The 27,201-nt window shown below is 46.2% G+C and overlaps 2 protein-coding genes across 9 annotated transcripts in view; both read right to left on the reverse strand.

Moving 5' to 3' along the window:
* The window catches only part of ARSG (arylsulfatase G), a 126,708-nt gene extending 120,964 nt beyond the window's left edge, over positions 1 to 5,744 (reverse strand). For 2 of the 5 annotated variants that reach the window (XM_057317699.1, XM_057317701.1), the window contains exon 1: positions 5,680 to 5,744. The gene's annotated coding sequence lies outside the window, so the exon portion shown is untranslated. The other 3 variants (XM_048225793.2, XM_057317702.1, XM_057317700.1) reach the window with 2 other exon arrangements.
* Positions 5,745 to 6,301: 557 nt separating this feature from the next.
* Positions 6,302 to 15,947, reverse strand: AMZ2 (archaelysin family metallopeptidase 2). Of its 4 annotated transcripts, none has more exons than XM_026512396.4 (9): positions 15,860 to 15,942; positions 15,317 to 15,413; positions 14,907 to 14,996; positions 14,083 to 14,365; positions 13,376 to 13,549; positions 13,143 to 13,271; positions 10,316 to 10,479; positions 8,897 to 9,073; positions 6,302 to 7,963 (listed from the first exon to the last, which is right to left on the reverse strand). In XM_026512396.4, exons 4-9 carry the CDS (start codon positions 14,363 to 14,365, stop codon positions 7,808 to 7,810), a joined length of 1,083 nt encoding a protein of 360 aa, XP_026368181.1. In that variant the 5' UTR covers positions 14,907 to 14,996; positions 15,317 to 15,413; positions 15,860 to 15,942; the 3' UTR covers positions 6,302 to 7,807. The 4 variants fall into 4 exon arrangements, with proteins under 4 accessions (XP_026368181.1, XP_048081744.1, XP_026368184.1 ...); XM_048225787.2 differs by having other exon boundaries at positions 15,812 to 15,882; XM_026512399.4 differs by lacking the exon at positions 15,860 to 15,942 and adding an exon at positions 15,556 to 15,737.
* Between the last annotated feature and the right edge of the window lie 11,254 nt (positions 15,948 to 27,201).

The following is a 27,201-nucleotide window of genomic DNA, read 5'->3' on the forward strand; positions in this document are numbered from 1 at the left end:
GTATTTCAACACAGGAGATAGAGAATGACATTCAAAAATGTGCTTCCTGTTGCTTTTAATTATTCAGAAATATGTGACTATAGTGTCTTTAATTTAAACCACTATTTATTATTAAGTTATTCTAGGATGATTAATCAAAAGAAATAAAATCTGAGACCTAAGCATCGTTTTTACCTCCTTTTTGCAATCCTTTCAATGCCTCAAAGAATACTTCTTCTCTTGTAAAGTCACTCTCATCAGAGGGCCAAGTTGTAACGATTCTTCAATTTGATTAAAGGCCACGTGTGCTATTTGAAGGGGAAAAAAATAATCGCCTTAGCTTTTTAAAATAATTTGTTTTATCACCTAAGAATACTCGAGCATCTCCTTGCATCAGAATTCTATTTCATCGAATTGTTGAAGCATTTCTGATTTGTTTTTTTTAAACAGCTAACTGTTGAAGCATTTCTGTATTTCACATGGGGTAGCGGAGACGTGTGTTTTTACCATCGTGAGTGGCAAGTGGTGATGTGCATCTTACATAAACCTTGATTGCTCTGAGTTGCCAGAGTTATCAGGTAACTGGTCGCTGTCGGTTTGTGGTTTTTTTGTTTGTTTTTGGAGTTACACTACATGTATAGTATTTCTCATTTTATCAGTTTTCCGTAAAGAGGGCAAGGGCGGCTACTTACTTATATGTACTGAATCTCCCTCTCCAGGTGACGGTTGCTCGCTGCTCCATCTTTTATTTGTCTTTACTGTTAATTTATGACAACTCAGGGGGAAAAAATATAACAAGCCTAGTTTGGTTACAGGTACACACAAGCTTGAATATTTCTCTGCACTGAAATGGAAGTGGCACAGCTCATCACCACCTGCTACGTTTTGTACTGCATTTTATCAGCCATAGAGATAGGACAATCTGGAAAACTCGGGGGTGGGGGGTGGGGGAGAAAATGACCAAGTGTCCGTCGCAAACAGACGCACCTGAATCAAGGTGGGTGTAGCAAATCTCTGTCACTGCTCGAGAGGGACTCTGAGCTTGTGGCAGTTTTGCAGACTTACATAACTTCAGCACTTTACAACATTTTTTACTATGAATGTTCAATACAATTTAATATTTATAACTGATTTCTGAGCAACCGGCTCTAAGTCCATTCTGTTAACTGCATGGGGAAAAAAAAAATGTATGCCAATTTAAGTGTGTCAATAATCAGGGTTTAAATGTTCGGAAGAAAATCAAAACAGGATTGCTGATTTGTTCTGTATTCGTGACATTCTGGTACTCCTAGATTTGCAATAAATGTATGGCTTTTTTATTAAGAGCCTGATTCCTGGGTTGTTTTTTTTATAGACTCCTTGGCATTCATCGTTTGATCCAACTCAAGTCACAAACGCTCAGGGAAGATTCACTTCAAATCAATAGTTTTTTTTTTTTCACTTTCTTGCAAAATCCTTTACCTCTACTAGAGACCCATTAACATGTCTAAGCAGTGTTTGTTGAACTTGATTATTTCTTGATGAAAAATATATGAATGAAATGAGATCACGGTCACCACAGAGTAATAGCTATGCCTATCAAAAGTAACAAATAGTGGAGATGATCTATATCCAGTTACACACTAGTCCTAAGAGCTTCTCTAACCTCGGGGTCAGCAGACTTTTTTTTTTTTTTTTTAAGATTTTATTTATCTATTTGACAGAGAGATAGAGACAGCCAGTGAGAGAGGGAACACAAGCACGGGGAGTGGGAGAGGAAGAAGCAGGCTCCCAGAGGAGGAGCCCGTTGTGGGGCTCGATCCCAGAACGCCAGGATCACGCCCTGAGCCGAAGGCAGATGCTTAACGACTGAGCCCCCCAGACGCCCCAGCAGACTTTTTCTGTAAAGGTCCAGATGGTAAATATTTAAAGGCCTCGTGGGCCACGTGGGTTCCGTCACTACTACTCAGACCCACGGCATCTGTGTGGAAAGCAACTAAAGATAATATGTAAAGTCATGGGCATGGCTGCGTCAATAAAAATTTATTGATGGATACTGAAATTTGGAATTTCATCACGAAATATTATTTTGATTTTTTTTCAACCACATGAAAGTGTGAAAAACCCCGATTAACTTGTGGTCTGGAAAGAAAAAGAGGCAGTGGGCTGGATTTGGCCTGCAGACTGCAGTTTCTGACCCCTGCCCCACACATCTGCGACCCTGGCAGGCTCGGTCCCACCAGCAGCACCGCTCTGAAAAGGAACGTCCTGACCGATCGGAAAGGATCATTGTGGTCAAAGTGGCTTTGAGATCATAGGTGCCAGAGGCAGGAAAGATCAAACAGCTGACGGCACGTTAATTACAAGTTTTCATTTCCGGGGATTAAAGAGATTCTGCTCCAACCTTGTTGACTTAATAATGTTTCAGTCTAAATGAAGGCTACTTCCCTCCCCAAAAGCAAAATTATTCCAGTGGTAAAAATGAGTTAAGATCATGTGCTCTTTTAAGGCAAATGCACCCTTCATGGATACAATGTTTCCAAACCTTTTAACAAAGTTCAGTTTTGTCCTCCCATACTGTGTAATGTAGCTTTTGTACATTTCTTTGCCTTTCCTGCAGCTTAATACCTGGTGATAAAATAGAAAATAAATCCCGTGTCAGGGTTCCCATGCCCCACTTATCCATTCAGGTCACCTAGAGGTATTTACTACATTTAGATTTTCGTACTCTTTCTCAAAAATATTTGAAATCAGAAATAATCATGAATGCTTATTTTAAAAAGCTCCCAAGTATCGGGCTTGCTAACAGGGATTTAAAGTTCAGAGACCATTCATTGCCTTTAACATTCTATTTTGTTATGAGCTTTACTTGAAACGACCAATTTAAAGACAATTCAGACTTGTTATGTGCTAAAAGGTCAATTCTATAAGTATATGTAGCATTGAGAAAAGAGAAGTTGGACTTGTTTTCGGATTTGTCTTTGATACGGATGTTAATCAAAGGAGGGCTGCAGTCTCCAACAGGTGGGCCAGCCACTGTATAAGCAAGGAAACTAGCTCCCCCTGGTGTTCGGCTTCTGTAAGGACTCCCGGGGGGGGCAGAAGAAGAAAAAGCGACAAGTTCAAGAACGCGCACCTCCGCTTTTCATGGAAGAAAAACTCACATCCAAGTCAAAATTACTTCAATGACTACGGATTTTCTAGAGGAAAAACTGGACAACAAAAGCGATTCCAGAACATTTTATCTATAAACGCGTTTTAAATAGAGCTCAGCAAATACTATGGAGAGAAAATACACATTGTGGCCATGTATTGATATTATTTAGATACCTTTCCAGCAATTCAAGAAAAGCACGCCAACTGTCCTAACAACCTACTCCCCTAGAATTCAACCAAAACTGTAAGCACCTTCTCTACACTGACAGCTCCTGTTCTAAGATCCAACTGTGCAGCTGAGCTCCAGACTCACACGCGCCCATGTGACGGCACCTGGTGCCAACATGCTAACACGAGCCACCGTCAAGTACACATTTCCAACTTGACATGTCCTCAGCAGAACTCTTGACCCTCCTCCCCAAACCTGCTCCTCCACAAATCCTATTGGCTTTACTTTCTAAATATATCCAGAACCTACTTGTGCCAATTCCACCAGTACCCCTGATCCAAGCCAGTATCATCTTAGCTGTATTACTGCAATCATCTTCTAGCTGGTTTGCCCAATCCCGCTATTGCTTGAATTTTCCTGCTTCGATTTTTCAAATAGAAACCTTACGATAATCCTTTGAAGGCACAAATCAGTCATGACCACATTTAAAACCTAAAATCCCTAACAATGGGTTCTCCATGAATTGCCCGCTCTGACTTTCTTCCTTGCTTCCTGCTGTTCTAACTGCATGGCCTTCTTCCTGTTTCTTGAGAACACAAGCCGCATGCCTTAGCATCTGTAGTTCCCTTCGATGTGTACATGATGGGACCCTTCAGTTTGGTCTCCTCCAAATGTTCCTGAGGAGGTATTCCTGACTATCCTATCCAAAACAGTCCTTGTTTCTACCCTTTACTCTGAAAAGAAAAGTTACACAACTATTTGCTTTCACTCATTAACCAGGTCTCCTCCATTTGCACCTTAAGGTAGTGTTTTGTTTTGTTTTTTTTTTTTTGGTTCACTGCTACATTCCCAAGGCTTTTGAGCAGGGCCTGGCATATAGTAGGTGGTGCTCCAAAAATATTGTTGAATGAATGAATGAGTTCATTTCTCACTGGCTTTTTCAAGAGGAAAGAACATGGTGTGGATTTACAGTTACGGCTCAAGACAGTCTGGTGCTGCTAGAAAGCCTCCGGGTGGCCCTAAGACACTGAATGCGCTGTGATCCCAGCCTCCTGGCCCAGCCGCTGAGGATGGGTTTCTAAGTACCCGGCAGGAATGCTGTAGGAGCCAATCAGCTGTTAAGGAAGAAAACATAGATCCGTCCGGAGACTAAACAAGCTTCGGGAAGAAATTACCCCAGGGTAGGGATGCGGATGGAGGCCTCAGTTTTAACATATTGTTGGAGCAGATTTTGTTTTAACTATTAACCTATTTTCCAGTAGACTTTTATTTTTATGATGCCTTTTTTTTTTTTTTAATGCCTCCGTGGGTAGCAAGTGCTTTTCTGGAGATTGAATCTCTTTTTTGGTGCTAAGGCAGAGCGCATGGACGGATTTCTCTGACTTTGAGCAACCCCAGATGGCCCCACTTGAATAGAAAAGCGGTTGAAAGAAAGTTTAATCTTATAACCTCTTCTATAAACAATCTGGGAGGGGGGGGAATCGGTTGGGTTTCTGGCTCGCGGTACTTTACTTCTTAGGAGGTCATGAAGCAGAGGGAAAACAAAGCAGAATTCGTAATTAGGGAGGCTTGGACCCGGTCCATCTTTGCCGCTGGTGCTGCTGCGAACAAGTTGACTTCGCTACTGCAGGCCTGTGTCTTCACATGCGAAACGAACGGAGCAGGGGAGCAGGATGCACATCGTTAACCTTCTACGATTCTGCATTCCAAAAAGGAAAACGCATTCAGAGGACCGACCAGGCCCTTGGCAACGGGAGCAGGTCAAGAACAGTGCCGCCGGAAGTAACAGCAAGATCTAAGAGCCAATCAATACCGGATCCTTAAAGTGTCCACATCCTCTCGGCCTCAATGCCAACACTCCCTGCACTGCTCGAAGACGCGCAAAACCCTTTCCTTTAAAAAGCCTTTCCTATGAATTCCTATTCGTTCTGCTCGAGACGTCCACCTTCCCCGGGCGGCGCAGGAATCCGTACCAACCTAGAGCTGCGCGGTCCAGGACCGTAGCCGAACCCCGCGGAGCCGTCGATCCCTCGCCACGTGGCCTTCGGGGCTGACATGCGCTCTCAGCGTCAAGTACACACCGGAGTCGGAACACTTAGTGTGAGAGGAGAATGTGGACCCTCTCCATTTTTATAGCGACTACAGGTTGAAATGATAATATCTGGGACGTGTGGGACTAAAGAAAGTGCGTGGCTAAGCCGAATCTCACGTGCCCCTCGCTGCGCGAGCTCACGTGGCTAACAGAAATGTGAAGAGGACAGGGGCGGCCCGCGAGCTCTTCGTCGTGGACCGGGCTGCTCTAGCTCAGGGACCCGAACCGCCCACGGGGCGCAGCGGCGGCCTCCGCGGGCCAGCGTCGCGCACACGCGCCCCCGAGCCCGCTCGCTCGCACTCACTGCGCCGCCGCCCGCCGCGCCGGTCTGCCGGGCTCCCCGCCGCTCCTGCGCCCCTCGCCGGGGAGGCTGCGCTGCGGGCCGGGGGCGCGCGGGCACGGCCGGGGGCGCGCCGCGCGGGCTCGCGGCGGGGCGGGGCGGGGCGCAGTGCAGCGCCGCCGCTGGGCTGGGGGTGGACGGCGCCGCGGGGGACGCGGGGGACAGCGCCGCTGCTGGTGGAGGGGGCACAGCGCCGGCCGCCCTCAGCCACCCGCGCTCCACGCCCCCAGCGCGGCACCTCGACCCTCGGCCGCGCGGGCCTCCGGGGCGTCAGAGGGTGACCCCGGCAAGGCCGCGTTCTTCTGTCCGGCTGTCGCCGTTACAGGGCTTTGCGGACAAAATGTAGACGCTTAATCCTTCGCCTGACCCGAGAGAGACGGCTAATTCTGCAGGCGGCAACGCGAACAGCATTTCAAATTCCCTGATTTCTAGAACGGTGTGTAGACTGTGGAAAACTACTCACTCTCTTCACTCTTAAATACCTTGTTCATTCAGCATTTGCAAAGCAAACTGCGGGGATTTCCGTCTGTTACTGACTGAAAATCATTTCTCAAAACAAGATTTACCTATGGTACATAAAACTTAGTTGCAGTGAACAAATTATATTTAATTTAACCCTAAGAAATGGTCCAAAAGTAAACAGTGCAATATTATACACAGTTGATGATTGCTAAATAAATGCCTATTACATAAAACTTAACATTTGTCCAACTTTTTCCAGGACTGAATGATTTGATTCTTTAAATACTTTTTTCCTGGTCTCTCTGTGCAGGGTAGGTACAAATGGACTTCAGGTCTTGGCCAAATAACCTCACCCCCTAATTTACACACCTAGCCAAATGTGAATGTGTAGGTTTGTAACAAGTGCTGACCTATAGGGCTCAACCTGTGCTTACCTTCTGGGAAAACCGAGGAAAACTGAACCCAGTGGACAATAATACTACGAGGAAGTAAAACTTGTGACAGAATCCATAAAAGCCCATGATCCCTTGGGTTCTCTTTTCATACTAGACCAACCAAGTGTTCCTGAACACAAATCACCATTTTTCTAAATGACCTTAAGAGGTCCATCAAGTAAGGTGAATGTAGTGAGGGAAAGCATGGATTCGGTTAGAATACGTGCTTTCAGTCACACTGCATAAATAAAGTTAACGGGGAAAGAATTTAGGTTCCAAACTTCAAAATTTCAAATTACCTGTAGTTTTACCCTCGAGGTGAAGATGGGAATGCGGGAAACGCCATCTGCTCACCAGCGTTCAATCAAATGATCTGATCTAATTTCTAGATCTCTGAGATACACTGATCTCGCAGAAGTGATTTGTCAAGTCTGCGGTTTTCGAGCTGTTCCCCGCAGAGGAAATCCAGCTGATGTTCACAGCCTGACAGGCCATCACGGGCGTTCCTGACACACCAACAGGGCACCCTGTCACACTCTCCCCTCAGGTCGACACTTTACAATGCAAGGTGTGAATGATACTCTGCTCGAAGCCTATAGGAAGAGTGCAACACTCACCAACATGAGGCCCGGTGTGACAAGTTGTGTGCGAGATCCTTCACAAACACTGCATCTGTTGTACAAGTCCTGTTAGTTCACATCTGGGGACTACCAGCCAATAAAAGGAAGACCAGGCAGCCCCCCTGGAAAGGAGAGTCCACAGATGAGGGATGTAGGTAGAAGAGGTGACTTGCCTGGGTCTACAGGAGGCGGGGCACCTCTTCTAAAAAGTGAACGAAAAACCACCCCCTGGAAACGATGTTCCTTGGAGATCCTTTCTTGGGACATATACAGCGATTTTATAATATTTACTTACTTATCTGCTCATCCTGGCTCTCTTGTGAGACATAAACATATTTCAAGAATGGAAATGATGTGCTCGCTACCACGGACCAGGCTACTAAGACAGAAGAGAGAGGGTTTATAGTTTCCAGCTTTCCAAATAAGCCTCACTTCAGAGTTCAGGTGCTTTAAAGACCGGTCCCTTCTGTTACTTGACACAGGGCAGAATCAGTAGAGTTTATTGAATGTAGTACAGCAGCCAGGTGAAAGCCTAATGCGCACGTGTTCACTGTAACTACTCCTATGTGAAGGTCCTTATTTTTGGACAACAGCAAGGCATTTTATTATCCACTCCTTCCATTCCTTAAAGGCTTCCACGGGTTTGGGTAAATTCACATCATCCTCCCGACTGTGTTCTGTGCTGGCTCCGGGGGTGTCAACAGTCTCGTCGTCAATCCACCTCACCAGCGCCTTGAAAACCGAAATCCAGATTCACATGTTAACGAATCAGGACAAAACAGTTTGAGGCAGGAGAAACACGTTGGCTTCTAAATCACATTATCTCAATCGGTGACTTCTAGTGCCCCGGTAAGATGTTCCACCTGATAAAGATGTTTGTGAGTATGGAACAACACAGACTGGGTGAAGGAGCAGTTACCAAAAATACACACACTACGATTACAACTGATGGTCAGAAGTGTGCACAGGAGGAAAGATGAAAGAGAAACACACGAATCCTCACAGGTTTTTCTGGATGGGAGGATTATGCTTCTCTCAACATGCTGAATGTTCCACAGGGCACTGGGCAAGTGCTTTCGAGCTGATGTGAACGTGGGTCCCTGTGGAATTGTGCACAAACGTGTAGGCAGACACACGTATGTAAAGATCCCTGCGTGAGAAGTCACACCCACGAGGAGGGACGTGATGGATACGGACACGTTTGTGGGCACGCGTGGACACACGGACATGCCCACACGGACCAAGGTTACACACTTGCCCTCTTCCTTCTTAAAGAAACTCATCCTTTCCTCTGAGTGCACAGCACACCCCCGTCCCGTATTTGGAAAGATGAAGCATCTCCACATACACTTATGGTTTCAAAACAGACGAACTCTGCCAGGCACACCAACAAGCAGCCTGCTCTCCCAGGTCAAGGTCTCCGGCCCTGAGCGAAGGGGACCAGAGACCTCCTCCACTATTTCTCACTGAACTGCAAGTATAAGGCCCTGAGGCAAGGTAGTTTTTAAGAGGAGATTTCTTTGCGTGTTTTCTTTTTTTTAAACCACAGCTTCCTGCTTATCTTTGCACTAATTTCCTCCGATAAATTATAGCTCCAGAGAAGGGCCTAATAGAAAACGGTAGTTTGCTACTTATATAACCACTTCCCCCCGTTTTCTTTCTTACTTGGTATCTCTCTATTATGCTGAAGCCTATGGCGCACTGCAGCTTGCGCAGACAGATAGGGCAAAGGTTGAGGGGGCGCCGGTCCGCTTCCTCCAAGTGGTTGGAGCCTTGCATGAGGCATGCAAGCCACTGGCAGTGTCGAAGTCCAAATATGTGTCCGATCTCATGGGTTAAAGTCTGCAAGACATTCACAGCAAGGCTTTAGAGCGCCACCATCATCAAAGAGTTAGAGCTTTTTTTTTTTTTTTTTGCTTTTCAAAGAAACAAATTTATAGGAATCAACTCCCTTGCCGTCATCACCAAAACTTCAATCTGCCCAAAGACTTAATCCTTCATTTCCCTAAATGTCTTACCGCCTTCCTTCCTATACTTAATTACTTCCCCTGGAGCAGGGGTTCTCAGCCTTGATCCATTTGAAATGTTGGGTGGGGTCACTCCCTGCGTAAGCACTGGGGGGGGGGGGGGGCGCGGACACCGCTGTCCTGTGCACTGCACGATGCTTTAGGTGGGGGTGGGGATGGCGGGCGGACAGCACCGTCCTGTGCACTGCAGGATGCTTTAGCACCACCTCCAGCGTCTACCCACGAGACGCCAGTAAGACGCCCTGCCCAAATGCAACAACCAGAAAGGGCTCTAGACACTGCCACAAGTCCCCGGGTGGCAAAATTGCCCCTGGTTGACAGCCGCGGCTCCAGACCGGTGGGACGCCTGTTAGGATTCAGATTCCGGGACCCTTCCCCCACAGATGCCCAGTCAGTGGGTTTGGGAGCAAGGGCGCTCAATCTGCATGTTACTGAGCACACCGGGTGATGCTGATGTGGGGTACACACTCCGAAAACCCTGCAGCTCTCACACCCTAGGAAGGGGTACTTAGGAAAGCAGAACCTCCGAGCAGCAGGAAAAGCCTACATCTCTGGCTAGGGAGATGGGGGGAAAATCAGGAGACGGGCTTTCCAAAGAGCAGGGGTTGGGGAGGTATCAGGAGCCGTGAGTAGAACTAACCGCAGCAGAAGGGGGCTCAGAGCCCAAGAGGAAGCCGTTCTCAAGACGCCTGAGAGCGGAGGCCTCCACGAGCCACTTTACCTGATGACCACAACAGCTTCAAAGAGTCGGTTACCTTACTCATAACAGAATTCTGGAATTAAACTAGTGGTGAGGATGTGGGTACAACAGCCAAAGCTGTGTGTCACTAACGGGACAAAAAGCCAGCACGTATACTGTACATTTCAGTATTAAGGTGTCCACTTTGTTTTTATTGATAACTTCAGTCAAACAATATCCACCAAAAGTATATGAGTGATACAAACTCATTTATAATATGACCTTAAGGACTGTTGAGATACAATTTAGGGAATGAAGAGCTCTTTCAAAAATATTTCTGTTGCATTTTTTTCTTTCTTTCTTTTTTAAACGACTCACCTTACAGGAACGAAGCAGCAAAACACTGGTCACTTCGGGAATATAATAGTTATCAAAAATGGAATAGTCACTTGAAGATACTCTCTGCGGCTTGTTCACTCTGCCTTCATAGCGTGAGCTATAAAAATCACTGCCATACCTGGCAAAGCTGAATATCCCCACACCTGGAAAAGGAGGGCAAGCAACAACAGAATGGGGGTAAGATTCCTGAATGCAAAACCAACAGAGCCTGTTTGGGCATCCAGTCATTGGGTGCAAATCTGTGCTAATGCGTTCACGGTCTAATATGCTTAAGGTTGGCCAAGACAAAGGAGGGCTTTTGCCCCAGATTTCCCTATCAAAATCTTCTTCTGCGAGCCACACTGCCCTGCCCTGTAAGACTCAATGGTCTTGAGATCAAATTCTTGAGAAGTTGAAAGTTCTGGAATTTTATCCCCCCCCCCCAAATTAGTCTTTTTTTCTCAAAGAGTAGTCCAAATCGAGGCCTCCAAGAGGAGCGAGGAAAAATGGTGACACACACACCACGCACCCATGACTTTAGTCTTTAAGAACACAATACACAGACCTCTAGGCCCTATGGGTGAGCGAGGGTTCCTGCACGGTCCTGATGCTTGGAGACCGTGTGGGAGACCATGCCTTCCCACAGAAAACTCCTCCTGCCTCCGCCCCCCACTCAGAGCACAGCTCTGCTATGTGGCTGCCCTCGGATGACCAGAATAAACAGCCTTGTAACTGACTTCCTGTCACACTGAAGCGTCTCTCCACTGGTCCTGCACGCACAGAGAACAGGGTTTGCTGCACCGAGCGGTCTAAAGGGCACGGCTTTAGAATGGGACTTGTTTACACTGTCATTTTTATTTATGCCTCTTTCCGTTGTTATTTGAAAGTAATCAGGTTTTTTCTGTTTTTGTTTTTTTTTTTTGGTTAAAGAAACGAATTCATTGTAAGTTTGTCCGATCCAACTTAATCCAAAGAGAATGCTCCTCACCCCACCCTTTGAAGTGTCACCTGGTATTTGATATTTAGAGAGAGAGAGCATTCTGAAAGTTAAGAAAAAAACGGAATCTCCTCATGTCACAGCTGACCTCTATCCTCTGGCCAAGCAAGTGTGGGCATATTTCACTCCAATACCTTTAGCAAGAACATTTTTTTCCTTCTAATAATCCTACAGATGGAAGATTATTTTCTTTAGTAATTAAATATTTCTCCATTTTAAAATCCCCATCTTCGAAAACTTGGAGAGTACAGTCACACATAAGATATTATCTCACTGCATGGCAGATCAGTGCTGCTAGCTTACACCTTCTCTTAGGCCATGCAATATTTAAGAAACGCACTAAAAAAGGTGAGGGTGCTTAAAGTAGAAACATTTTAGGAAAATGCTCCTCAAATGTGCATAAGATAAAAAGAGCTAGCAGTGTCCCAACTCTTTCAACATTTTTTTAATGTTTCCATTACTGTCAGGTTAACTATAAAAGGGGAGATAAAAATTTAGCTCATAGAAGTTTATTTCTGATAAGGGCACCTGTGTGGTCAGTTAAGCATCTGCCTTGGGCTCAGGTCACGATCTCAGGGTCCTGGGATCGAGCCCCCATGTGGGGCTCCCTGCTCAGTAGGGACTCTGCTTCTCCCTCTCCCTAACCCCCTAGCTTGTGTTCTCCCCCTCTCTCTCTCAAATAAATAAAATCTTTTTCTAAAAAACAAGTTTACTTCTGATAGAAAAATAGCTCTTACAAAAATCAGAAAGATAGCAGTGGCCAGAGTCTCCAAGAGAGTGAGTGTGTTGATGGAGGGTGGGCGCTCTAGGAATGTAAATGGAGAAGTCACCAATGAAGGAGTAGGGGGAAGAAGAGGCTCTGTGTTGCCCTGGGCCCCCACCTCTAATGAATGTGTCAGAAAGGGAGATGTCTAATAGAAAGAAACATTTGTTAAGGAAAGGGCCCACCTCCAACAAGCCCAGAGACACCTGGTCAGCCATGAACTGGAAATCCGAAAGCACAGTCCGGGTACCTACTCCCCATCCCCAGACCGCTAATAGATGACCACTCCCCTTAGTGCATTGGACATTCCCGTTCAAACCTGTCAGATCCTAGGGGACGAGGGTAGAGAAATTACAGCAAAAATGGAGGGGTGAGGGGAACAGTGGAGAGGGCAAAAAGAAAGAAAAAAAATGAGGCAAAAATAGGATTTGCTTCCAGATCCTTTCCTACCCCTCAGTATTACCATGCAGAATTTCTAATGAGTCAAGTTTACTATATCTCAACTCGAAAACTGAAGTTGACTTTTTATAAAAGTAAAATAACAAAATGGCACGAGACACAGGATAACTAAGAAGCTTGCACACTTGTAAATCAGCCTATGGTGCCTCCATCTAGACAAGAGAACTGTGAAAAGAACTGAAAAACAATTAGCAAGATTTTCACTTATGCTAATGATAGTACAAACATCCTTAATGTCTTTAATTCACCTTGCCCCTGAACTACTGACATTTACCATCTGTTGTGCTGAACCCCTATGTAGATGCCAGGCTTATAGACACACTTTTTATGTATCAGCACTGTTAGGTAAACTACCCCAAAAGGACTCTCTGAACTAGCTATCATCGGCCGCAAGATCACGTAGGGAGTGAACAGCTGGCTGGGGGAGGAACCCAGATCACCAGAACCCGTCCACAGCATACTACGTCCCGAGCACAGCACGATGCACCTGAAATATTACAGTCTAAAGTACCAAGATGATAACTGGTTGGAAATTTCTTCCCTTTATCAACAGTTTCACATACTCTCAAGTTGAAGAAATTTCTACCAACAGTGTCAAAAAGGAATACCATCTGTCAAAGAGGCCTGTCCAAAGACAAAATTCCAGGAGTCTCGTGGGTAAAGATCAATCATTGTTACTCCCACAATACAGAAGGCATCTCTAGGTTTCTTCTTTTTTAAGAACCTCAGGATGTGCCCTATTTGAAAAAAAAAAAAAAAATGCATGTGTGAGATATATATATCCATACATGTATCTAGTATCTCCTTTACTCAATTCAAATTGTACAGTTGTTTAATTCACCTGCATGAATTTGTAGGTTTTGTGTGTTATCATTGATTCTAAAGGAACACCTCGTTACAGAGACAGGAACTGGTTCTAGGAGTTTCACTGTCAAGCCATAGAAAAATGCTTCACAGTAGCCCTTGAGCCACTTAATATATTCTTCACTGATAATTCTGGTGTTTCCTAGAGAGCCTAGAAGATGGAAAAAATTGTAAGACAGACTTGAAGATGATCATTCAGTCTTTACGTCCATCTATAATTAGAAATCTGAAATTAGAAGCAAACTAACTCCAGATTTTCAATAAACCTTTATCACTCATTGATGTGAGCATGAATTACAAAGAAACAAAATGTCCCTGGGGCGCTTGGGTGGCACAGTGGTTAAGCGTCTGCCTTCGGCTCAGGGCGTGATCCCGGCGTTATGGGATCGAGCCCCACATCAGGCTCTTCCTCTATGAGCCTGCTTCTTCCTCTCCCACTCCCCCTGCTTGTGTTCCCACTCTCACTGGCTGTCTCTCTCTGTCGAATAAATAAATAAATAAATCTTTAAAAAAAAAACAAAATGTCCCTTTCCAAGGCATTTGGGTACAAAACTTCCACCACTGTAATGAATGTCAAAAAATGATCATAAAACTGCCCACTTGAATGAGATCAGCAGCCTAGGCTATCCCTGGCAATAGCCCCGCTACAAACCAACCCAAATCCAGCATGTTACCAATGCATACCAATGCACTGTATATAAATACTGCGTTTCTCTGGAGACGGGGCCTTTCTAGAAGGATCACTGAAAAACTGTTCGAAGTCTTGGGGAACCTCAGGATGGGAGATGATCCAGTCTGATTCCGAATGCAAGGTAATGGGTCCAAACAGTTCATTGTCTGGCTTGAAGGCTTTGTTCAGCAAACGCCTTTCACCAGCATCTAACTTCTCGTACTGTGACACAAGCGTTGGGTTCTTTGAGATGAGAGCTGTTTTTAGAGTCTGTTCAGAGTGCTGTACTGTTTGCATCTACCAGGAAAGCACAAGTAATCAAATATACAATGCATATCCACGCCAGTGACTTTAATCTGCCTATCCTCCACATATATCTCTAATTTCTCCCTGGAATAGAAAAACTATTGCTTTTTTTTTTTTTTTAACTATTATTTGTACCAAACAACTGTGTTTCTTCCCCATTTCCAATCAATTCTTGGGGAGGGTACCTAAAAAAGTAAAAAGGAAAATCACAAAGTTCATTCCTCCTTCTCCTATGGAACCCGCTCCCGTTATAAAAACTGGAAGAGAATGACTGACCTGATTTCCTATTTCCTTCTGTCCTTGGGGTAACAATATTATGAACTGACTCATTAGGGCCACATGAAAAATACTCATCTTTTCCAAGGTGACTCAAAGATGTTCCAGACCACACAAAAAGAGAACTGATGTAAGTGCTGCCATTTCTGTAATTTAACTGCAGGCTGGTAATAGACCTCAGCCATTGAAGTTTATTGCCTCAAAGTCATGTCACCCTGGGGAGGACATCAGGTGACTAATCAAAAGCCAGACTCACAATGACAGGTCTCTTCCATTCACATCGTGTTCCTCTGTAGGGCTCTCATCCTTTCTTCTGAATGCGTCAAACAGCTGTTCCACCACGAGGCTTTTTGAGTTAGAAGAGGAAAAAAAAAAATTAGACTTCACTCTCTGGAACCTATCTTATTTCCTAATTCTCTAGATTTTTTTTTCCAGTTTAATGATTGACAACTGACGGGAAAATTGAAGCTAATGTCTGTTCTGGTTGGACATCAGAATCCTGAGGTTCCAGAGCGAGGATGCAATTCCCAAACGGAGGTCATTATTGTCAAAGCTCTGATACGTGCATAAGATCGTCCTCATTGTTCCCAACTGGGCTGGCTGCCAGTTCACTTCTCCTACAGGACAAACTATCAAGCAAAATGCGCCCTCCTGTATCCTACCTACCTTTAGGGAGGTAAACTCCCATCGAAGTTTTTGCCTTACAAGGACGGGCATGCCTGGGCCTGGTCAGGAAAGTGCTGTGCGGGGGGCGCCTTCAACCCTAATATTAAAAAGGCAGTGTGAAAGGTCGGCCTTCCGCCAGTCTGTCAGGTCCACTCTGGGTGGAACCGCGAGAGGCAGAAAAGGATCACTTAAGTGGGCAGGACGCCTGCAGTACTAAAACCAGCACATCCTGGGCAAACCTGGACAAGTTGGCCACCCCCGCTGGTTGCTATAGCAACCCGCATCTTGGGCTAGGGCCCGTGCAACCGCGACCCGCTCCCTGGTTGGGGTGGAGTGGGGGATCCCCCGGGGAGTCTCGCTTCGTCTTTCCGCCCGGAGAAGCCTCCTCAAAGGGCCTTGCTCCCCGGAGAGGCCCCCGCCCCCGCCGTCCTCCCCTGCTTCCGCCGCGGCGGCCCCGCCCACACCGTCCCCATCCTCTCCAACCAAGCCCCCAACCCGGGAGGCCACGGCCCGGATCTGTCGGCTCCACCGCACTGCCCTCACCCCGCCAGGCCGGGACACCGCCCGCCTCCTGCGGCGGCCCCTACGCGCCCCTACGACGCGCCCTGCGCCGTCCCGCGTCCCCCACCCCCCTCGCCGGCGCAACGCCACGCCCCATCGCGCCACGCACCGCTCCGCCGCTCCGTCGCGCCCCGCCCCGCCCCTTCGCGCGCGCCACTCCCGTGCCACGCCCCCGCGCCGCACGCCACGCCCCATAGCGCGCGGCTCTCGGGCGGGCCCAGAGCCCTAGTTAGAGCGGCCGTCGCGGTCCTGGTCTCCGCGAGCGGGGGAGGGTGGCGAGCGGGCCGCAAGGCGTCGAAGTCAGTCCCCACGGTCCCATTCTGCCCCCTGGTCCCCGCGGGACCCCTGGAGGGACCAGTGGCTGCGCCGAAGGTGCGCAGTGGGCCGCGGGTTTGAGGAGCACCCTCGGCGTGACTAATGTAACCAGCCGGGTCCAAAATAAGTCCGCCGTGACCGCAGGTTGACGTACAGCCTGGGCGCGCGCCCCGCGGCCGTCACCCGCTGGACTTTCCCTTCTTGGCAGCAGCGCCTGCAGCGGCCCGGGCGCGGCCGCAACCGCCAAGCGCAGGTGGAGCGCGCGGAGGGGGGCGGCGCGGAGGCGGGGACCCCGCCAGGCGACGCCCGCGGGGTTTCTCTCCACCCGGGGATGCATCCCTCGGTGCCGCCTCGCTGTGCTGGAAAGGCCGAAATGCGTGTGCCCGAGAGAAGAAAGGCGCGGGCGGGCGTTAGGACTGAACTAGCTGTGTGGCCTTGGGTCGGCTGGTTAACCTCTCTGGTCCTGGGGAAGATGAAAGGAGCCAGCTCTGATCCCTAAAGCCCTTTCAGCGCTGGGAAGTGGTATATGAAAGCAGAGGATCCCCTGGCCCACCCTTTTACAGCCCCTTCATGCAGCCCAGTGCCCAGCAGACATTAGGACATAGTAGGTGGTCAGGCTGGCTAATGCCACGTTGTACTGCCAAGGATAAATCGCGACTTAATTGCCATCCCCTTTCCCTTCAAGGGTATTGGTCTCCAGCAGGCCGCCAAACAAGCCCACCCGCCCCTCACTTCCTATCCAGCTCAGTTCATTCTTACCTAGGTTCACCCCATGCTCTCCACTCCATTTGACTCAGCAGCTTCCTACAAAAGAATCCCCCCAAAACCCTAGTCCACTATAAGCCTGTTTCTTTACACCCCCATCTTTTCCCACAAGTCCTCTTCTCAAGACCCACCTTAAGGGACACTGAACATCACTTTTTCCCTCCCAACCTTCACTCAAAAATACTCCTGAGCCCCAGTTTTCATTCCCAAGCCATTTTCCTACTACGAAAAAGCAACCTCTTTTCTTTTGAAGTTCAGGCCATTTTTGCCATACTCTGATTTTTCTTCATCCTATGTGTTTTCTTCATCCTTCCTCACTCTCCAGGAAGGCCACACACATTTTCTTGATAATTTCAGCCCTGATGATTATCTTCTCCACCCTTATCCTCTTGTTTCTCCTTAGAGGACCATAGCTTCATAAATGTTTCATCTGTTCAACTCCAGTGACCACCTCGGTCTCTCCTTTGTTTATTCCCCCTGGATCTTGAAACGTCCAAATTCATTCTTTGACCTCAGTGCCCATTTCCACCCTTACCTGAACCCATTCTTCAGTAAAATGCATTCATATCAAGCCTGGTCCCAAAGTTTAAACTGAGAACATCAACACATCACTCTCACTGTGCCTGACTGGCTTCTTGGCTTTCTTGGACGTTGTGCGTTTTGACTGAATGCCTATCTCCAGACATCCCAAGAGTCAGTCAGTGTAGCACAGGGACTAAGATGGTGGTCTGGGTTTGAACCCTGGAACCCTGTTCATTAGCATGTGGTCAGCATTTTAACCTTATGCATCTCTTCCCTGGTTTGTACAACAGAGATAAAAATAGCACAGAACTTCTGTAGTTTTAGGAATCAAACGAGTTACTTTGGACTTATACCTTTTGGTCCAGTGGCCTTCTGACATCCTGAGAAACTTCACTGAGCTCAGTGTTCACCTCTTCCGTAGAGCTCTCCCTAGCCCTAACTCTGCAAAACAAAAAAACTCCCTCCTCTGCAATGTTCATTGCTTTGTGCACACTGCGATCGTTGTCCTTATCACAATAATCATAGCTTAGTTCCTCAGTGTTTCCCTTTCTAAACTGTGAGATACTTAAAGGTAAAGACTTCCATTCAAGGTATCTGGAACATACCAGATGGTTTTTCATTCAACTCATGTATTCATTAATAAGAATTTTTTTTTTCATTTAAACTATGTAAATTCACTTCCTGGATAAAAGAAAAAACTTTGTGGTTGCCCCCAAGTTTTAGAAGGATACAATATTTCTGTACAGTTCTGTACAGTAGTTCTGTACAATAGTTCTGTACAGTTTCAAAGTATTTAATACTTATTGTTTAAAAACTTTAGTACCCCATGTTCGTTAAGCTTTATTTTTAGAATAAAAAGAATATATGTAATATGTAAAATATATTTATATTTAATTTTTCTCCAAACCATTTGAGAGTAATTTGCAGACACGATGTCTCTTTACTCCTAAATATTTAGCGTATATTTTCCAAAACCAAGTACAGTTTCATAAATAACCACAATACAATTAAAACATACCAGTATGAACTCATATAATTGTACCTCTTCACCCTGCCCCCCCCCCACCATTTCCCTACAGTCTCTGAATTTTACTCAAGAAGATTCCACTAGAGATCCATTTAGATCAGCAACCAATCTGTTGTTCGTTCTCCTAGTTCTCTGATTTTCTTTAAAAATTACTAAATATATGAAAATATTCCAAGTACATTTTTAAAAGCCAAATCATACTGAGAGTTATAATGAAAAATAACAGCCCCACCCCATAGGCTAACTTCCAAGAGGCTCTCAGATGTTTTCTCTGTATTTTTGTCTGTATTTCTGAACGGGATGCCTAGAATGAGATTTCTTGATCCCTTGGTTTCAGGTAGTATCTGTTGATTTGTTGCCGTGAGAGATGGGGACTGACCTCTCCTACTCATCCTCACACTGCCCACCTCTGGTTCCCCGCCAATATAGTCATACCACAACTTTGGATTGACTCTGTAGTCAAGGCTTCCACTACGATAATTACTCACTGTTGACTACAGAGCCAGGCAGTGTACTACGACCGTGCTTTCTTCCTTTTCTTTTTAAAAAGATTTTATTTATTTATTTATTTATTTATTTATTTATTTATTTATTTGCGGTGGGGGAGCAGAGGGAGAGGGACAAGCAGACTCCGCGATGAGTGTAGCGTCCCATGCAGGGCTTGATCTCACGACCCTGAGATTATGACCTGAGCCAAAATCAAGAGTCCAACGCTTAACTGACTGAACCCCCCAGGCCCCCCGGGCTTGCTTTCTTGTAGAACTCCTTATTTTCACCTGGAGTTAATCATCATTTTATTTCTGTTACTTGATTTTCTTTTTTAAATTATGAAAACTCCATTTACCAGCCTCCTCTAATCTAATTCTTTATCGTTAAAAAAAAAAAAGGCTTCATCATCTCTGTTACCCACTTGTCAATATTTTCTGCATAGACTAAACACGTCAGTTGTTTGGTTTTGTTTTCCGGGAGCCTTCCTTCTGCAGTTCCCCATCCCCTGCTCCACTCTGAACCGGTCCTCCCGGGGCCTGCTGTGTAGCCATCACCCTGGGACTGCAACGGAACTCTCCTCTGTTGGATCCTTTCTCCTAAATTCTGTGTCTTCCTCCTTCTTGGTTTACTCCTTTGGTTGTAGTAGCACCTGCCCTAGATCCTTTTGGAATTAAAGATACATAGAGGGGCGCCTGGGTGGTGCAGTCGTTAAGCGTCTACCTTCGGCTCAGGGCGTGATCCCTGTGTTCTGGGATCGAGCCCCACATCAGGCTTCTCCGCTAGGAGCCTGCTTCTTCCTCTCCCACTCCCCCTGCTTGTGTTCCCTCTCTCGCTGGCTGTCTCTCTGTCAAATAAATAAATAAAATCTTAAAAAGAAAAGAAAAGAAAAAAGATACATAGAAATAAATATTTTTACATCTTACATATCTAAAAATGTTTCCAGTCTACCCTTATACTTGACTGAGAGTCTCCCTGTACTGCTGTGGAATTTTAGGTTGAAAGTCATCTTGCCTCAGCATTGGGAAGGGTTTGTTCTTTTTTTTCTGACTTTCAATGATTTTGATTCCTAATCCTTCTTTTGTTACCTGCTTTTTTTAGGAAGATCTTGGAATCTTCCCTTTCTCCTTAGAGTCCTGAAGAACTGTATGGTTTTTAAGTATATAAATTTTTTAAAAATATTTATTTTTTTAAGTAATCTCTACACCCAACATGGGGCCCGAACTCATGACCCTGAGACCAAGAGTCACACGCTCTTCTGACAGAGCCAGCCAGGTGCCCCTGTAAGTTTTTTTAAAGATGTGACCCGGTCTGAGCCTTTTCTTCCCCATTCATTTTGTTGCTTGCTCAGTGGGCTCTTCACTCTGAGTCTCTTATCCTTCCATTCTGAGAAATTTCTTTCTCTCCATATTTGCTGGACGTGGGACTTTCAAAATGGATCCTCTCATTTTCTTATCTTTTCTTTAATATTTTTCCATCCATCTTTTTGTACTATTTTCTGAAGTTTTCGTCAACTATCTTCTGTCTTTTCTTTTGAGTATTTTTTTTCAAACACCCTATTCTTTAATAGCCAAATGCTCTTTCTTGCTCTGAATGTTTATTTTGTACCTTTTCTCATTTAATGGGTAAAATGTCTTCTCTTGTCTCTCTGTGGATATGAACTATGCTACTTTTGAAGTTTAGTTCTGCTGTTTCCTCTGTTTGGGTCTTTTGCTTTCATGTTAGAACTTTCCACAAACATCTGATGATCCTTGGCTATCTGTTAAGCTTTCATCATGAGGCACACAAAGCTGGTTGATGGTTTTGTGTACATGAAAGCAGATTATCTACTGGGGGTTCTCAGGGGTGAGCTGGCAGACAACCAGCTGATTCACTGAGGGGAGATTCCCTAGCAGCTGAACCTGTGACCCGACCATTTTTTCCAAAAAAAAAAAAAAAAAAGGATTGTTTCCTAACTGACTGCCAATGTTCTGGAAACAGGGTGAGCGTCCCACTAATGACTGTGCAGTTTCTAAATCCTTAACCCCCTTGTTTTCATCCTCTATAACTTACTGCCCACAATGCTTTTCAAGTGTCACAACCAACCCATTTTAACATGAGAACACATCGAGAGGGTTTCAGTCATTTACCCACTAGTATGAATTCATATTTGCTCAGTTTACTTTTCCTCTAGTCCTTAGCTGATATCCGCTGCTCTGAGGAAATGGAAATCTGATTGGTCAGGAAGTAGAAACAAGTAAGTAATTGAGGGTCACAGAGTTCCTCAGCAGAAGAGCAGCCCAGAGCAGCTAAGGCAGACTGGGGAGGGTCCTGTGATCCAGGGGATTCGGGCACTGGAACCTACCTGGATGCTACTGGGAGGTGAGAAGATGGAGAAGAAAATTCACTTACAATTAAATTGTGCTGAGCCAGGGCTGTATCCAGAGAGCGAGAGTTGACTTGCTTTCTCCCTCCAGCCCTGCAGACAACCTGCCCTCAAAGACCCAGCACCCAGGTGCTATGGGAGAGAGAGTACTCAGAGTGGCTGACGTCAGCTAGGGGCTAGAGAGAGAGTACTGTGCCAGGGCAACCCAAGAGCCCAGTCACCCTGGCAAAGATAGATTTTAGGGAAAATGCATTCTGCGTTGCAAACAGCCAACTTATAAATGATCTTTTGGACCAAGTCCTGCTTGCTCACTGAGGCTCAATTTGCCCGTCATGGGCCCGCTCGGGTAGTGCCAAGTCAGGGAGGCCATTAGCAGAAGTGAAAAGCAAGAGATCTTTGAGTCCATTAGGTGAAAAGAGGATTTTTCTATCTTTTATTATTTATGATCCGCGGCTTCAGTTACTGTTTCCCGGAACAAATAAAATGTTACAGCTCTGCTTCGACTTACTGGAGCAAATAGATGCTTATCGTCAATCACGTAGAAATTGCGAGGCGGTGTCTAAGGCTTTTGCTGTTTGTGGCCTCTTTGCAGTCCTTTGATGTCAGACAAGTTACTTTCTGTGCCTCAGACAGTTTCCAAAAGCTACCACAATCTGGGTGTGTGTGTGTGCGTGTGTGCGTGTGTGTGTGCGTGTGTGTGCGTGCGTGCGTGTGCGTGCGTGTGTGTGCGTGCGTGTGTGCATGTGTGTGTACATACACACATACTCGTCCGTGTTCCCTATACCTGTCTTGCAAATGAATACAATCAACTCCACGAAGTGAACGAAAGCTGACTTGAGTTTTTACTTTAGGAATGCCGCTCCCCGGAAAGGAGAAGCCGGGGTTCTAAGGATCTCCGGGAGCATTCAGGATTACTTGAGTGGGAGCTACAGGGAGCATGAGGGGAGGGAGAAGGGCCAGGTCCAGGGGCCTCTGCAACCTCGGGAGTGTACCGTCACCCCCACCCCCACCCCCACCCCCGGGTGGCTCTGGTAGCCCCCCACCCCCCCAGGGATGGGCTCCAGCATTGCAGCTACATCTGAAATTTTCGGTTTTCTTTCCCCTTCCCCTTTTTCAGTCTCCAAGAAGGTGGGGGGAGGAAGCCTGAATGAGACGCAAATGAAAGAGGAAGTGTCTCCGCACTAACCAAACATACACCAGCCCACTCAATCAGTGACCTCTTTGGAAACACTGAAGACATCCTCTGCGTCCTTTCAGACTTTCCTGGGGGAGGGGACAGCTGCCTGCAGAAGCAGCCAGCTTCCCTCTGGTGGCCAGGTCACTGCGGGGAGCAGCCGAGGGAGACTGGGGCGGGGAGGGCGGTGGCCACGGGTTGCCAGCCTGGGCCTGGAGGTACAAGGAGCTCCTCTCATGTGCTCAGGCAGGAAAGGCCTCCTTGCCCTGCCGTGTCCCGCAGGCCTTCTCCCTCACAAGCACAACCCACTGAGCTCACAACCCGGAGAGGCCCAGGCCGTGTGAACTGTGGGGGCCCCCTGAGGGGGCTTCCGCGGGACCCCGAGCCCTTGCCTCCCTCCGCTCTCCAAGTCCGTCAGCATCACCCCCGGCCAACAGTGGGGCCCAGCTGCTGCCAGCGGAGGGACAGGATGGAGGGACCGGCAGCCCTCTGTCAGGGATGGCGAGTGACGGAAGCAAGCGTGTGCAGGGGACCCGGGAGGGAGAAGGCCGCTCGGGCTGACGCTTGAGTGGTTGCGAAGCTCTTACTTGCGATGTAAACACATTCCTACTCGAGTCGACATGACGAAAGACAATAGTGAGACATGTAGAAGAACGTGAAAGAACAGAAAAGTCGACAAAAGGACAAATCACTCCTGGTCCTCTGCCCACACTTGCAGACTCTTTCGTGGTGCGGACTTTTTCAGCATCCCTGGAATCCTAGGAGACCTCCGAGGTCGTGCACACTGAGTTTTCCATCTATTCCTCTTATTCCAGGAAGAATACTTTACATACAAGATGTTCATCACGGTGTTATTTAAAATCCCCGAGAACCTGAAAATGAACGTTCATCACTAGTATTTCAAATCAAATATGTAAAATTATAATCTCGCAATACAGTACGATGCAGTCATGAAAAAGATTAATCTCGTGCCGTGTTTATGAACATGGAAGGCTGTTGCCGAGACCGTGCTGAATTTTAAAAAAGGTTTTCAAGGGGCACCTGGGTGGCTCAGTCAGTGAAGCATCTGCCTTCGGCTCAGGTTGTGATTCCAGGGTCCTGGGATCGAGCCCCCGCGGCGGCGGGCTGCCTGCTCAGCGGGGGGTCTGCTTCTCCCTCTCCCTCTGCCGTCCACCTGCTTGTGCTCTCTCAATCTCTTGCTTGCTCTCTCTCAAATAAATAAAATTTTTAATGTTTAAAAAAAAGGTTTACAAAACAATATATAGCTTGAGCCTATTAATGAAACTGCATGTGTGTGTGTACAGGCAACATTTGCCAAAATGTTAATGACGGTTCTTTCTAGAAGGAGGGCTTCCTGTGCTGTTTACTTCCTTCTTTATATCTTTTAGGACTATTTAAGTATATATCATGATGAGCATTTATGACTTTTATATCTTTTAAAGTATTCTGAAAAAAAATCTTATGTCAATCAGTACTTATTGATATAAAATAAATCCATTATATGGTGAATGGAAATGAGAGCTATAAAACCCATGCACAGGATGATACCATTTTGGTATTTTATAGCTTTATATACTAATGTACATATCTTACATGTAAAATTTACTGGAGGCACAAATACAAAAATATATAAATTACGTTAGGTATAAAATTCACATGTTAGGCATAAAATTCACATAGTAGGTATAAAATTCACATATACATGTTAAATGTATGTATTAAAAACAAGTTTAAAAAAAGTGTTGCCTTGGGGCACCTGGGTGGCACAGCGGTTGAGCGTCTGCCTTCGGCTCAGGGCGTGATCCCGGCGTTATGGGATCGAGCCCCACATCAGGCTCCTCCGCTAGGAGCCTGCTTCTTCCTCTCCCACTCCCCCTGCTTGTGTTCCTTCTCTCGCTGGCTGTCTCTCTCTCTGTCAAATAAATAAATAAAATCTTAAAAAAAAAAAGTGTTGCCTTGTGCTTGCTTTCTAAAATAATGACGCTGTGTTAGATTTTAAACATCATGGTATCTCCACTGTGCGGAGAAAGCAGCAGTATTTGGGGCTGAATCTTGGAGGAGCAAGGACCAGTCAGGACGGGACGACTCAGGAGCAGGGAACAGCATGTACTGAAAGGCACAAAGTCAAAGTCACAGCAGAGTGTGGCACATGGTCAGCCGTATCACCCCAGCAGCTGACACCACAGAGCATTCCTGCCTGGAAACTCTCCTCCTTGCCTTTCTGGGTCACTGTTCTCTCTGGGCTGTCCAGTGGCACCGGTCAGCCAAGCAGCCACTGGGGGCCCTAAGGGAATGAGGTCCTGGCCTGACAACTTTGGTTGGGGACGGGGGAGATTCTGTAGAGATGATGAGGATTAAACCAAACTACTTCGTCGTATTCTGGAAGCTCAGGCCTGTGTACCACAGGCAGAGAAGGTAAGAATCCATGGTCGATGGACTTGGGTTCAAGTCGAGGCACCACACCCCCTCCGTGGCCCCCTCCCAGACAAAATACTTCACCTCCCTGAGCCTCAGTGTCTTTAACCGCAAAATGGGACAGTAAGAACCTCCAGCCCATAGGGTGGCTAAGAGGATGAAGCAAGACTTGGGAAAGCCCCTTACAACTATTTATTATCAGAAGACGCTGACCACGTTACTAACAGCATGGCAAAACCCCAAAGGCAAAAACGCAAAGCCCTGACATTTTAGCAGGTCATTTTTTTGCTAAGAAACCAGAGCTCACGACAAGTCCTTGTGATATATCCTCGTGGTTGGACTTGTCGGTCACAAGTTCTAATTATGGAAATGCACTCTGACAAAACAGCCCGTTGGCGTGAGTCACTGGGGTGGTTTAAGTCTGTAGGTCAGAAACTCTCCTGGGAAGGGTTTGGAGATGTGTATACTCGAATGAAAAGAAAGCAGTGATTTATAATCATTTTCAGCCAGGGATTAATTTACAGTAGTGACAGTGACTTCTGAAACAGCGGATGTAAAAATAACTGGCCAGGGTCTCCCCCTTGTGCTTCCTCACAGACCCTTCTTTTTCCAACCTATTTAGAGTCTCTGGTTGGAGGTACACCCCTCCATTGATTCGGGATCCAGCCTAGAAATCTGGGTAAGGCCTTTTAAATGCTAATTCAAATCGCTTCAGTCCTCTCATCAAACGCAGAACCTGGAAAGGTTCTGCTCCATGTGGATGACCATCCTGTGGCTTTGAAACTGGTTAGGCTTTTACTGATGGCCCTGGATACGAGAGGGCGCGAGGATGTTTCTTTCCAGGGTGACTATTTCTTACTCCTCCACATTTGGATTTCATATCTGGAGTCTTTTTGAGCTGTTTTTTGAGTTGTCAAAGTATTCGTTAACATTCAAAGCTCTGCTATGCATGATCTTATCGCATGGCCATTGGGAGCACATACGTGGAAGGATGTCCCCCAAATCTTGTTGAACTAAAAAAAAAAAAAAAAGTTTGGGGCACCTGGTGGCTCAGTCGGTGAAGCATCCACCTTTGGCTCAGGTCATGATCTCAGGGTCCTGGGATCCGGTCCAGCATCAGACTCCTTGCTCAGTGAGGAGCCTTCTTCTCCCTCTCCCTCTCTGCCTCTCCCCCTGCTTGTGCTCTCTCTGTCTGTCTCTCTCTCTCAAATGAATAAATAAATCTTAAAAAAAAATAAAAGTAAAAAATTTTTTTAAAGGTTAAAAAAAAGTTTCCAAACAGTATATATAACTTGAGCCTATTTTTATAAAAACATGGGCGTAATTGTGCGTAAAGAAAGAGGGCTGCCAAAACGTCAATGATGGTTAATTAGCACGGGAAGAAGCCATGGGTTTGAGTCCCAGCTGTGCCACTTACTGAGTGTGTGACCTGGAACGAGATGTCACATCTCTCAAGGTCGCTGTCTGTCTCTGAAACTGGGATGAGCTGTTATAAGGATTACGTAAGATAAAAAAGCCCTTAATAAATAATGCTTATTATGACCCTGCACTTAGACCTTGAAGAAACGGATTCTGCCATTTGCCATAGTAGACAGCCAGCAAAACACAGTGCGGTAATTGAAATAAAACACAAGTCACTGTCACTGGGTGTCACCTGGAGGTGATCCAGCACAAGAGAAAATGGTGTAGAAAAACCCCAAAGCCATTTAACGAATGGCTCCCATACGTCCCACATCAGCACATTCAGTCCCAGGAGGCAACGGGACACCAGATTCTAACAAGTATTTCTGGTAAACAGGGGGACTTCGGGGTGACCCCAGTGGCCACTCAAAGGCCTGCTAAGTCTCTCTCCACAGGGAGATCAGAGCACCCTCCATTTTCCATCGTTGGCCAACCCCTCACCTTCCCGACTGGCACGTTCCTAAGATATGTCACAATAGATGGTTTGAAGTGTTTCTGCAAATATGCTTTCTTATATTCTCCAATTGCAATCAAGTCTTGCTGAAGGCCTTGTTCTGACTTCCAAAGGTGACTTCACCTTTCTTTTTTCTTCTCCAGACATGTTAGCTTTAAGGTTTGACTCTCACAGTAGGGTTTCCAGATACAGTGCAGGATTCCCCATTATTTGAATTTCAGAGAAACAATGAAGGATTGTTTGGTTTAAGCATGTCCCAAGTATTGCCTCAGACACACTTATTCTAAACAATTATTCATTTTTTTCTCTGACATTCTAATTAACTGGGCATCCTGTATTG

The sequence above is a fragment of the Ursus arctos genome, unplaced genomic scaffold (assembly GCF_023065955.2).
Source record: "Ursus arctos isolate Adak ecotype North America unplaced genomic scaffold, UrsArc2.0 scaffold_24, whole genome shotgun sequence".
In the NCBI taxonomy this organism is placed as follows: domain Eukaryota; kingdom Metazoa; phylum Chordata; class Mammalia; order Carnivora; family Ursidae; genus Ursus; species Ursus arctos.

What these genes read in the sequence shown, in the direction of transcription:
- AMZ2 (XM_026512401.4), bottom strand. Translation starts at nt 14,365, where the DNA reads ATGCAAACAGTACAGCACTCTGAACAGACTCTAAAAACAGCTCTCATC. An exon ending in TATTTATATACAGTGCATTG is followed by an intron (nt 13,550 to 14,082) that starts GTATGCATTGGT and finishes TCCATCTTCTAG; the next exon opens with GCTCTCTAGGAAACACCAGA. An exon ending in TGCTGCTTCGTTCCTGTAAG is followed by an intron (nt 9,074 to 10,315) that starts GTGAGTCGTTTA and finishes AATGTCTTGCAG; the next exon opens with ACTTTAACCCATGAGATCGG.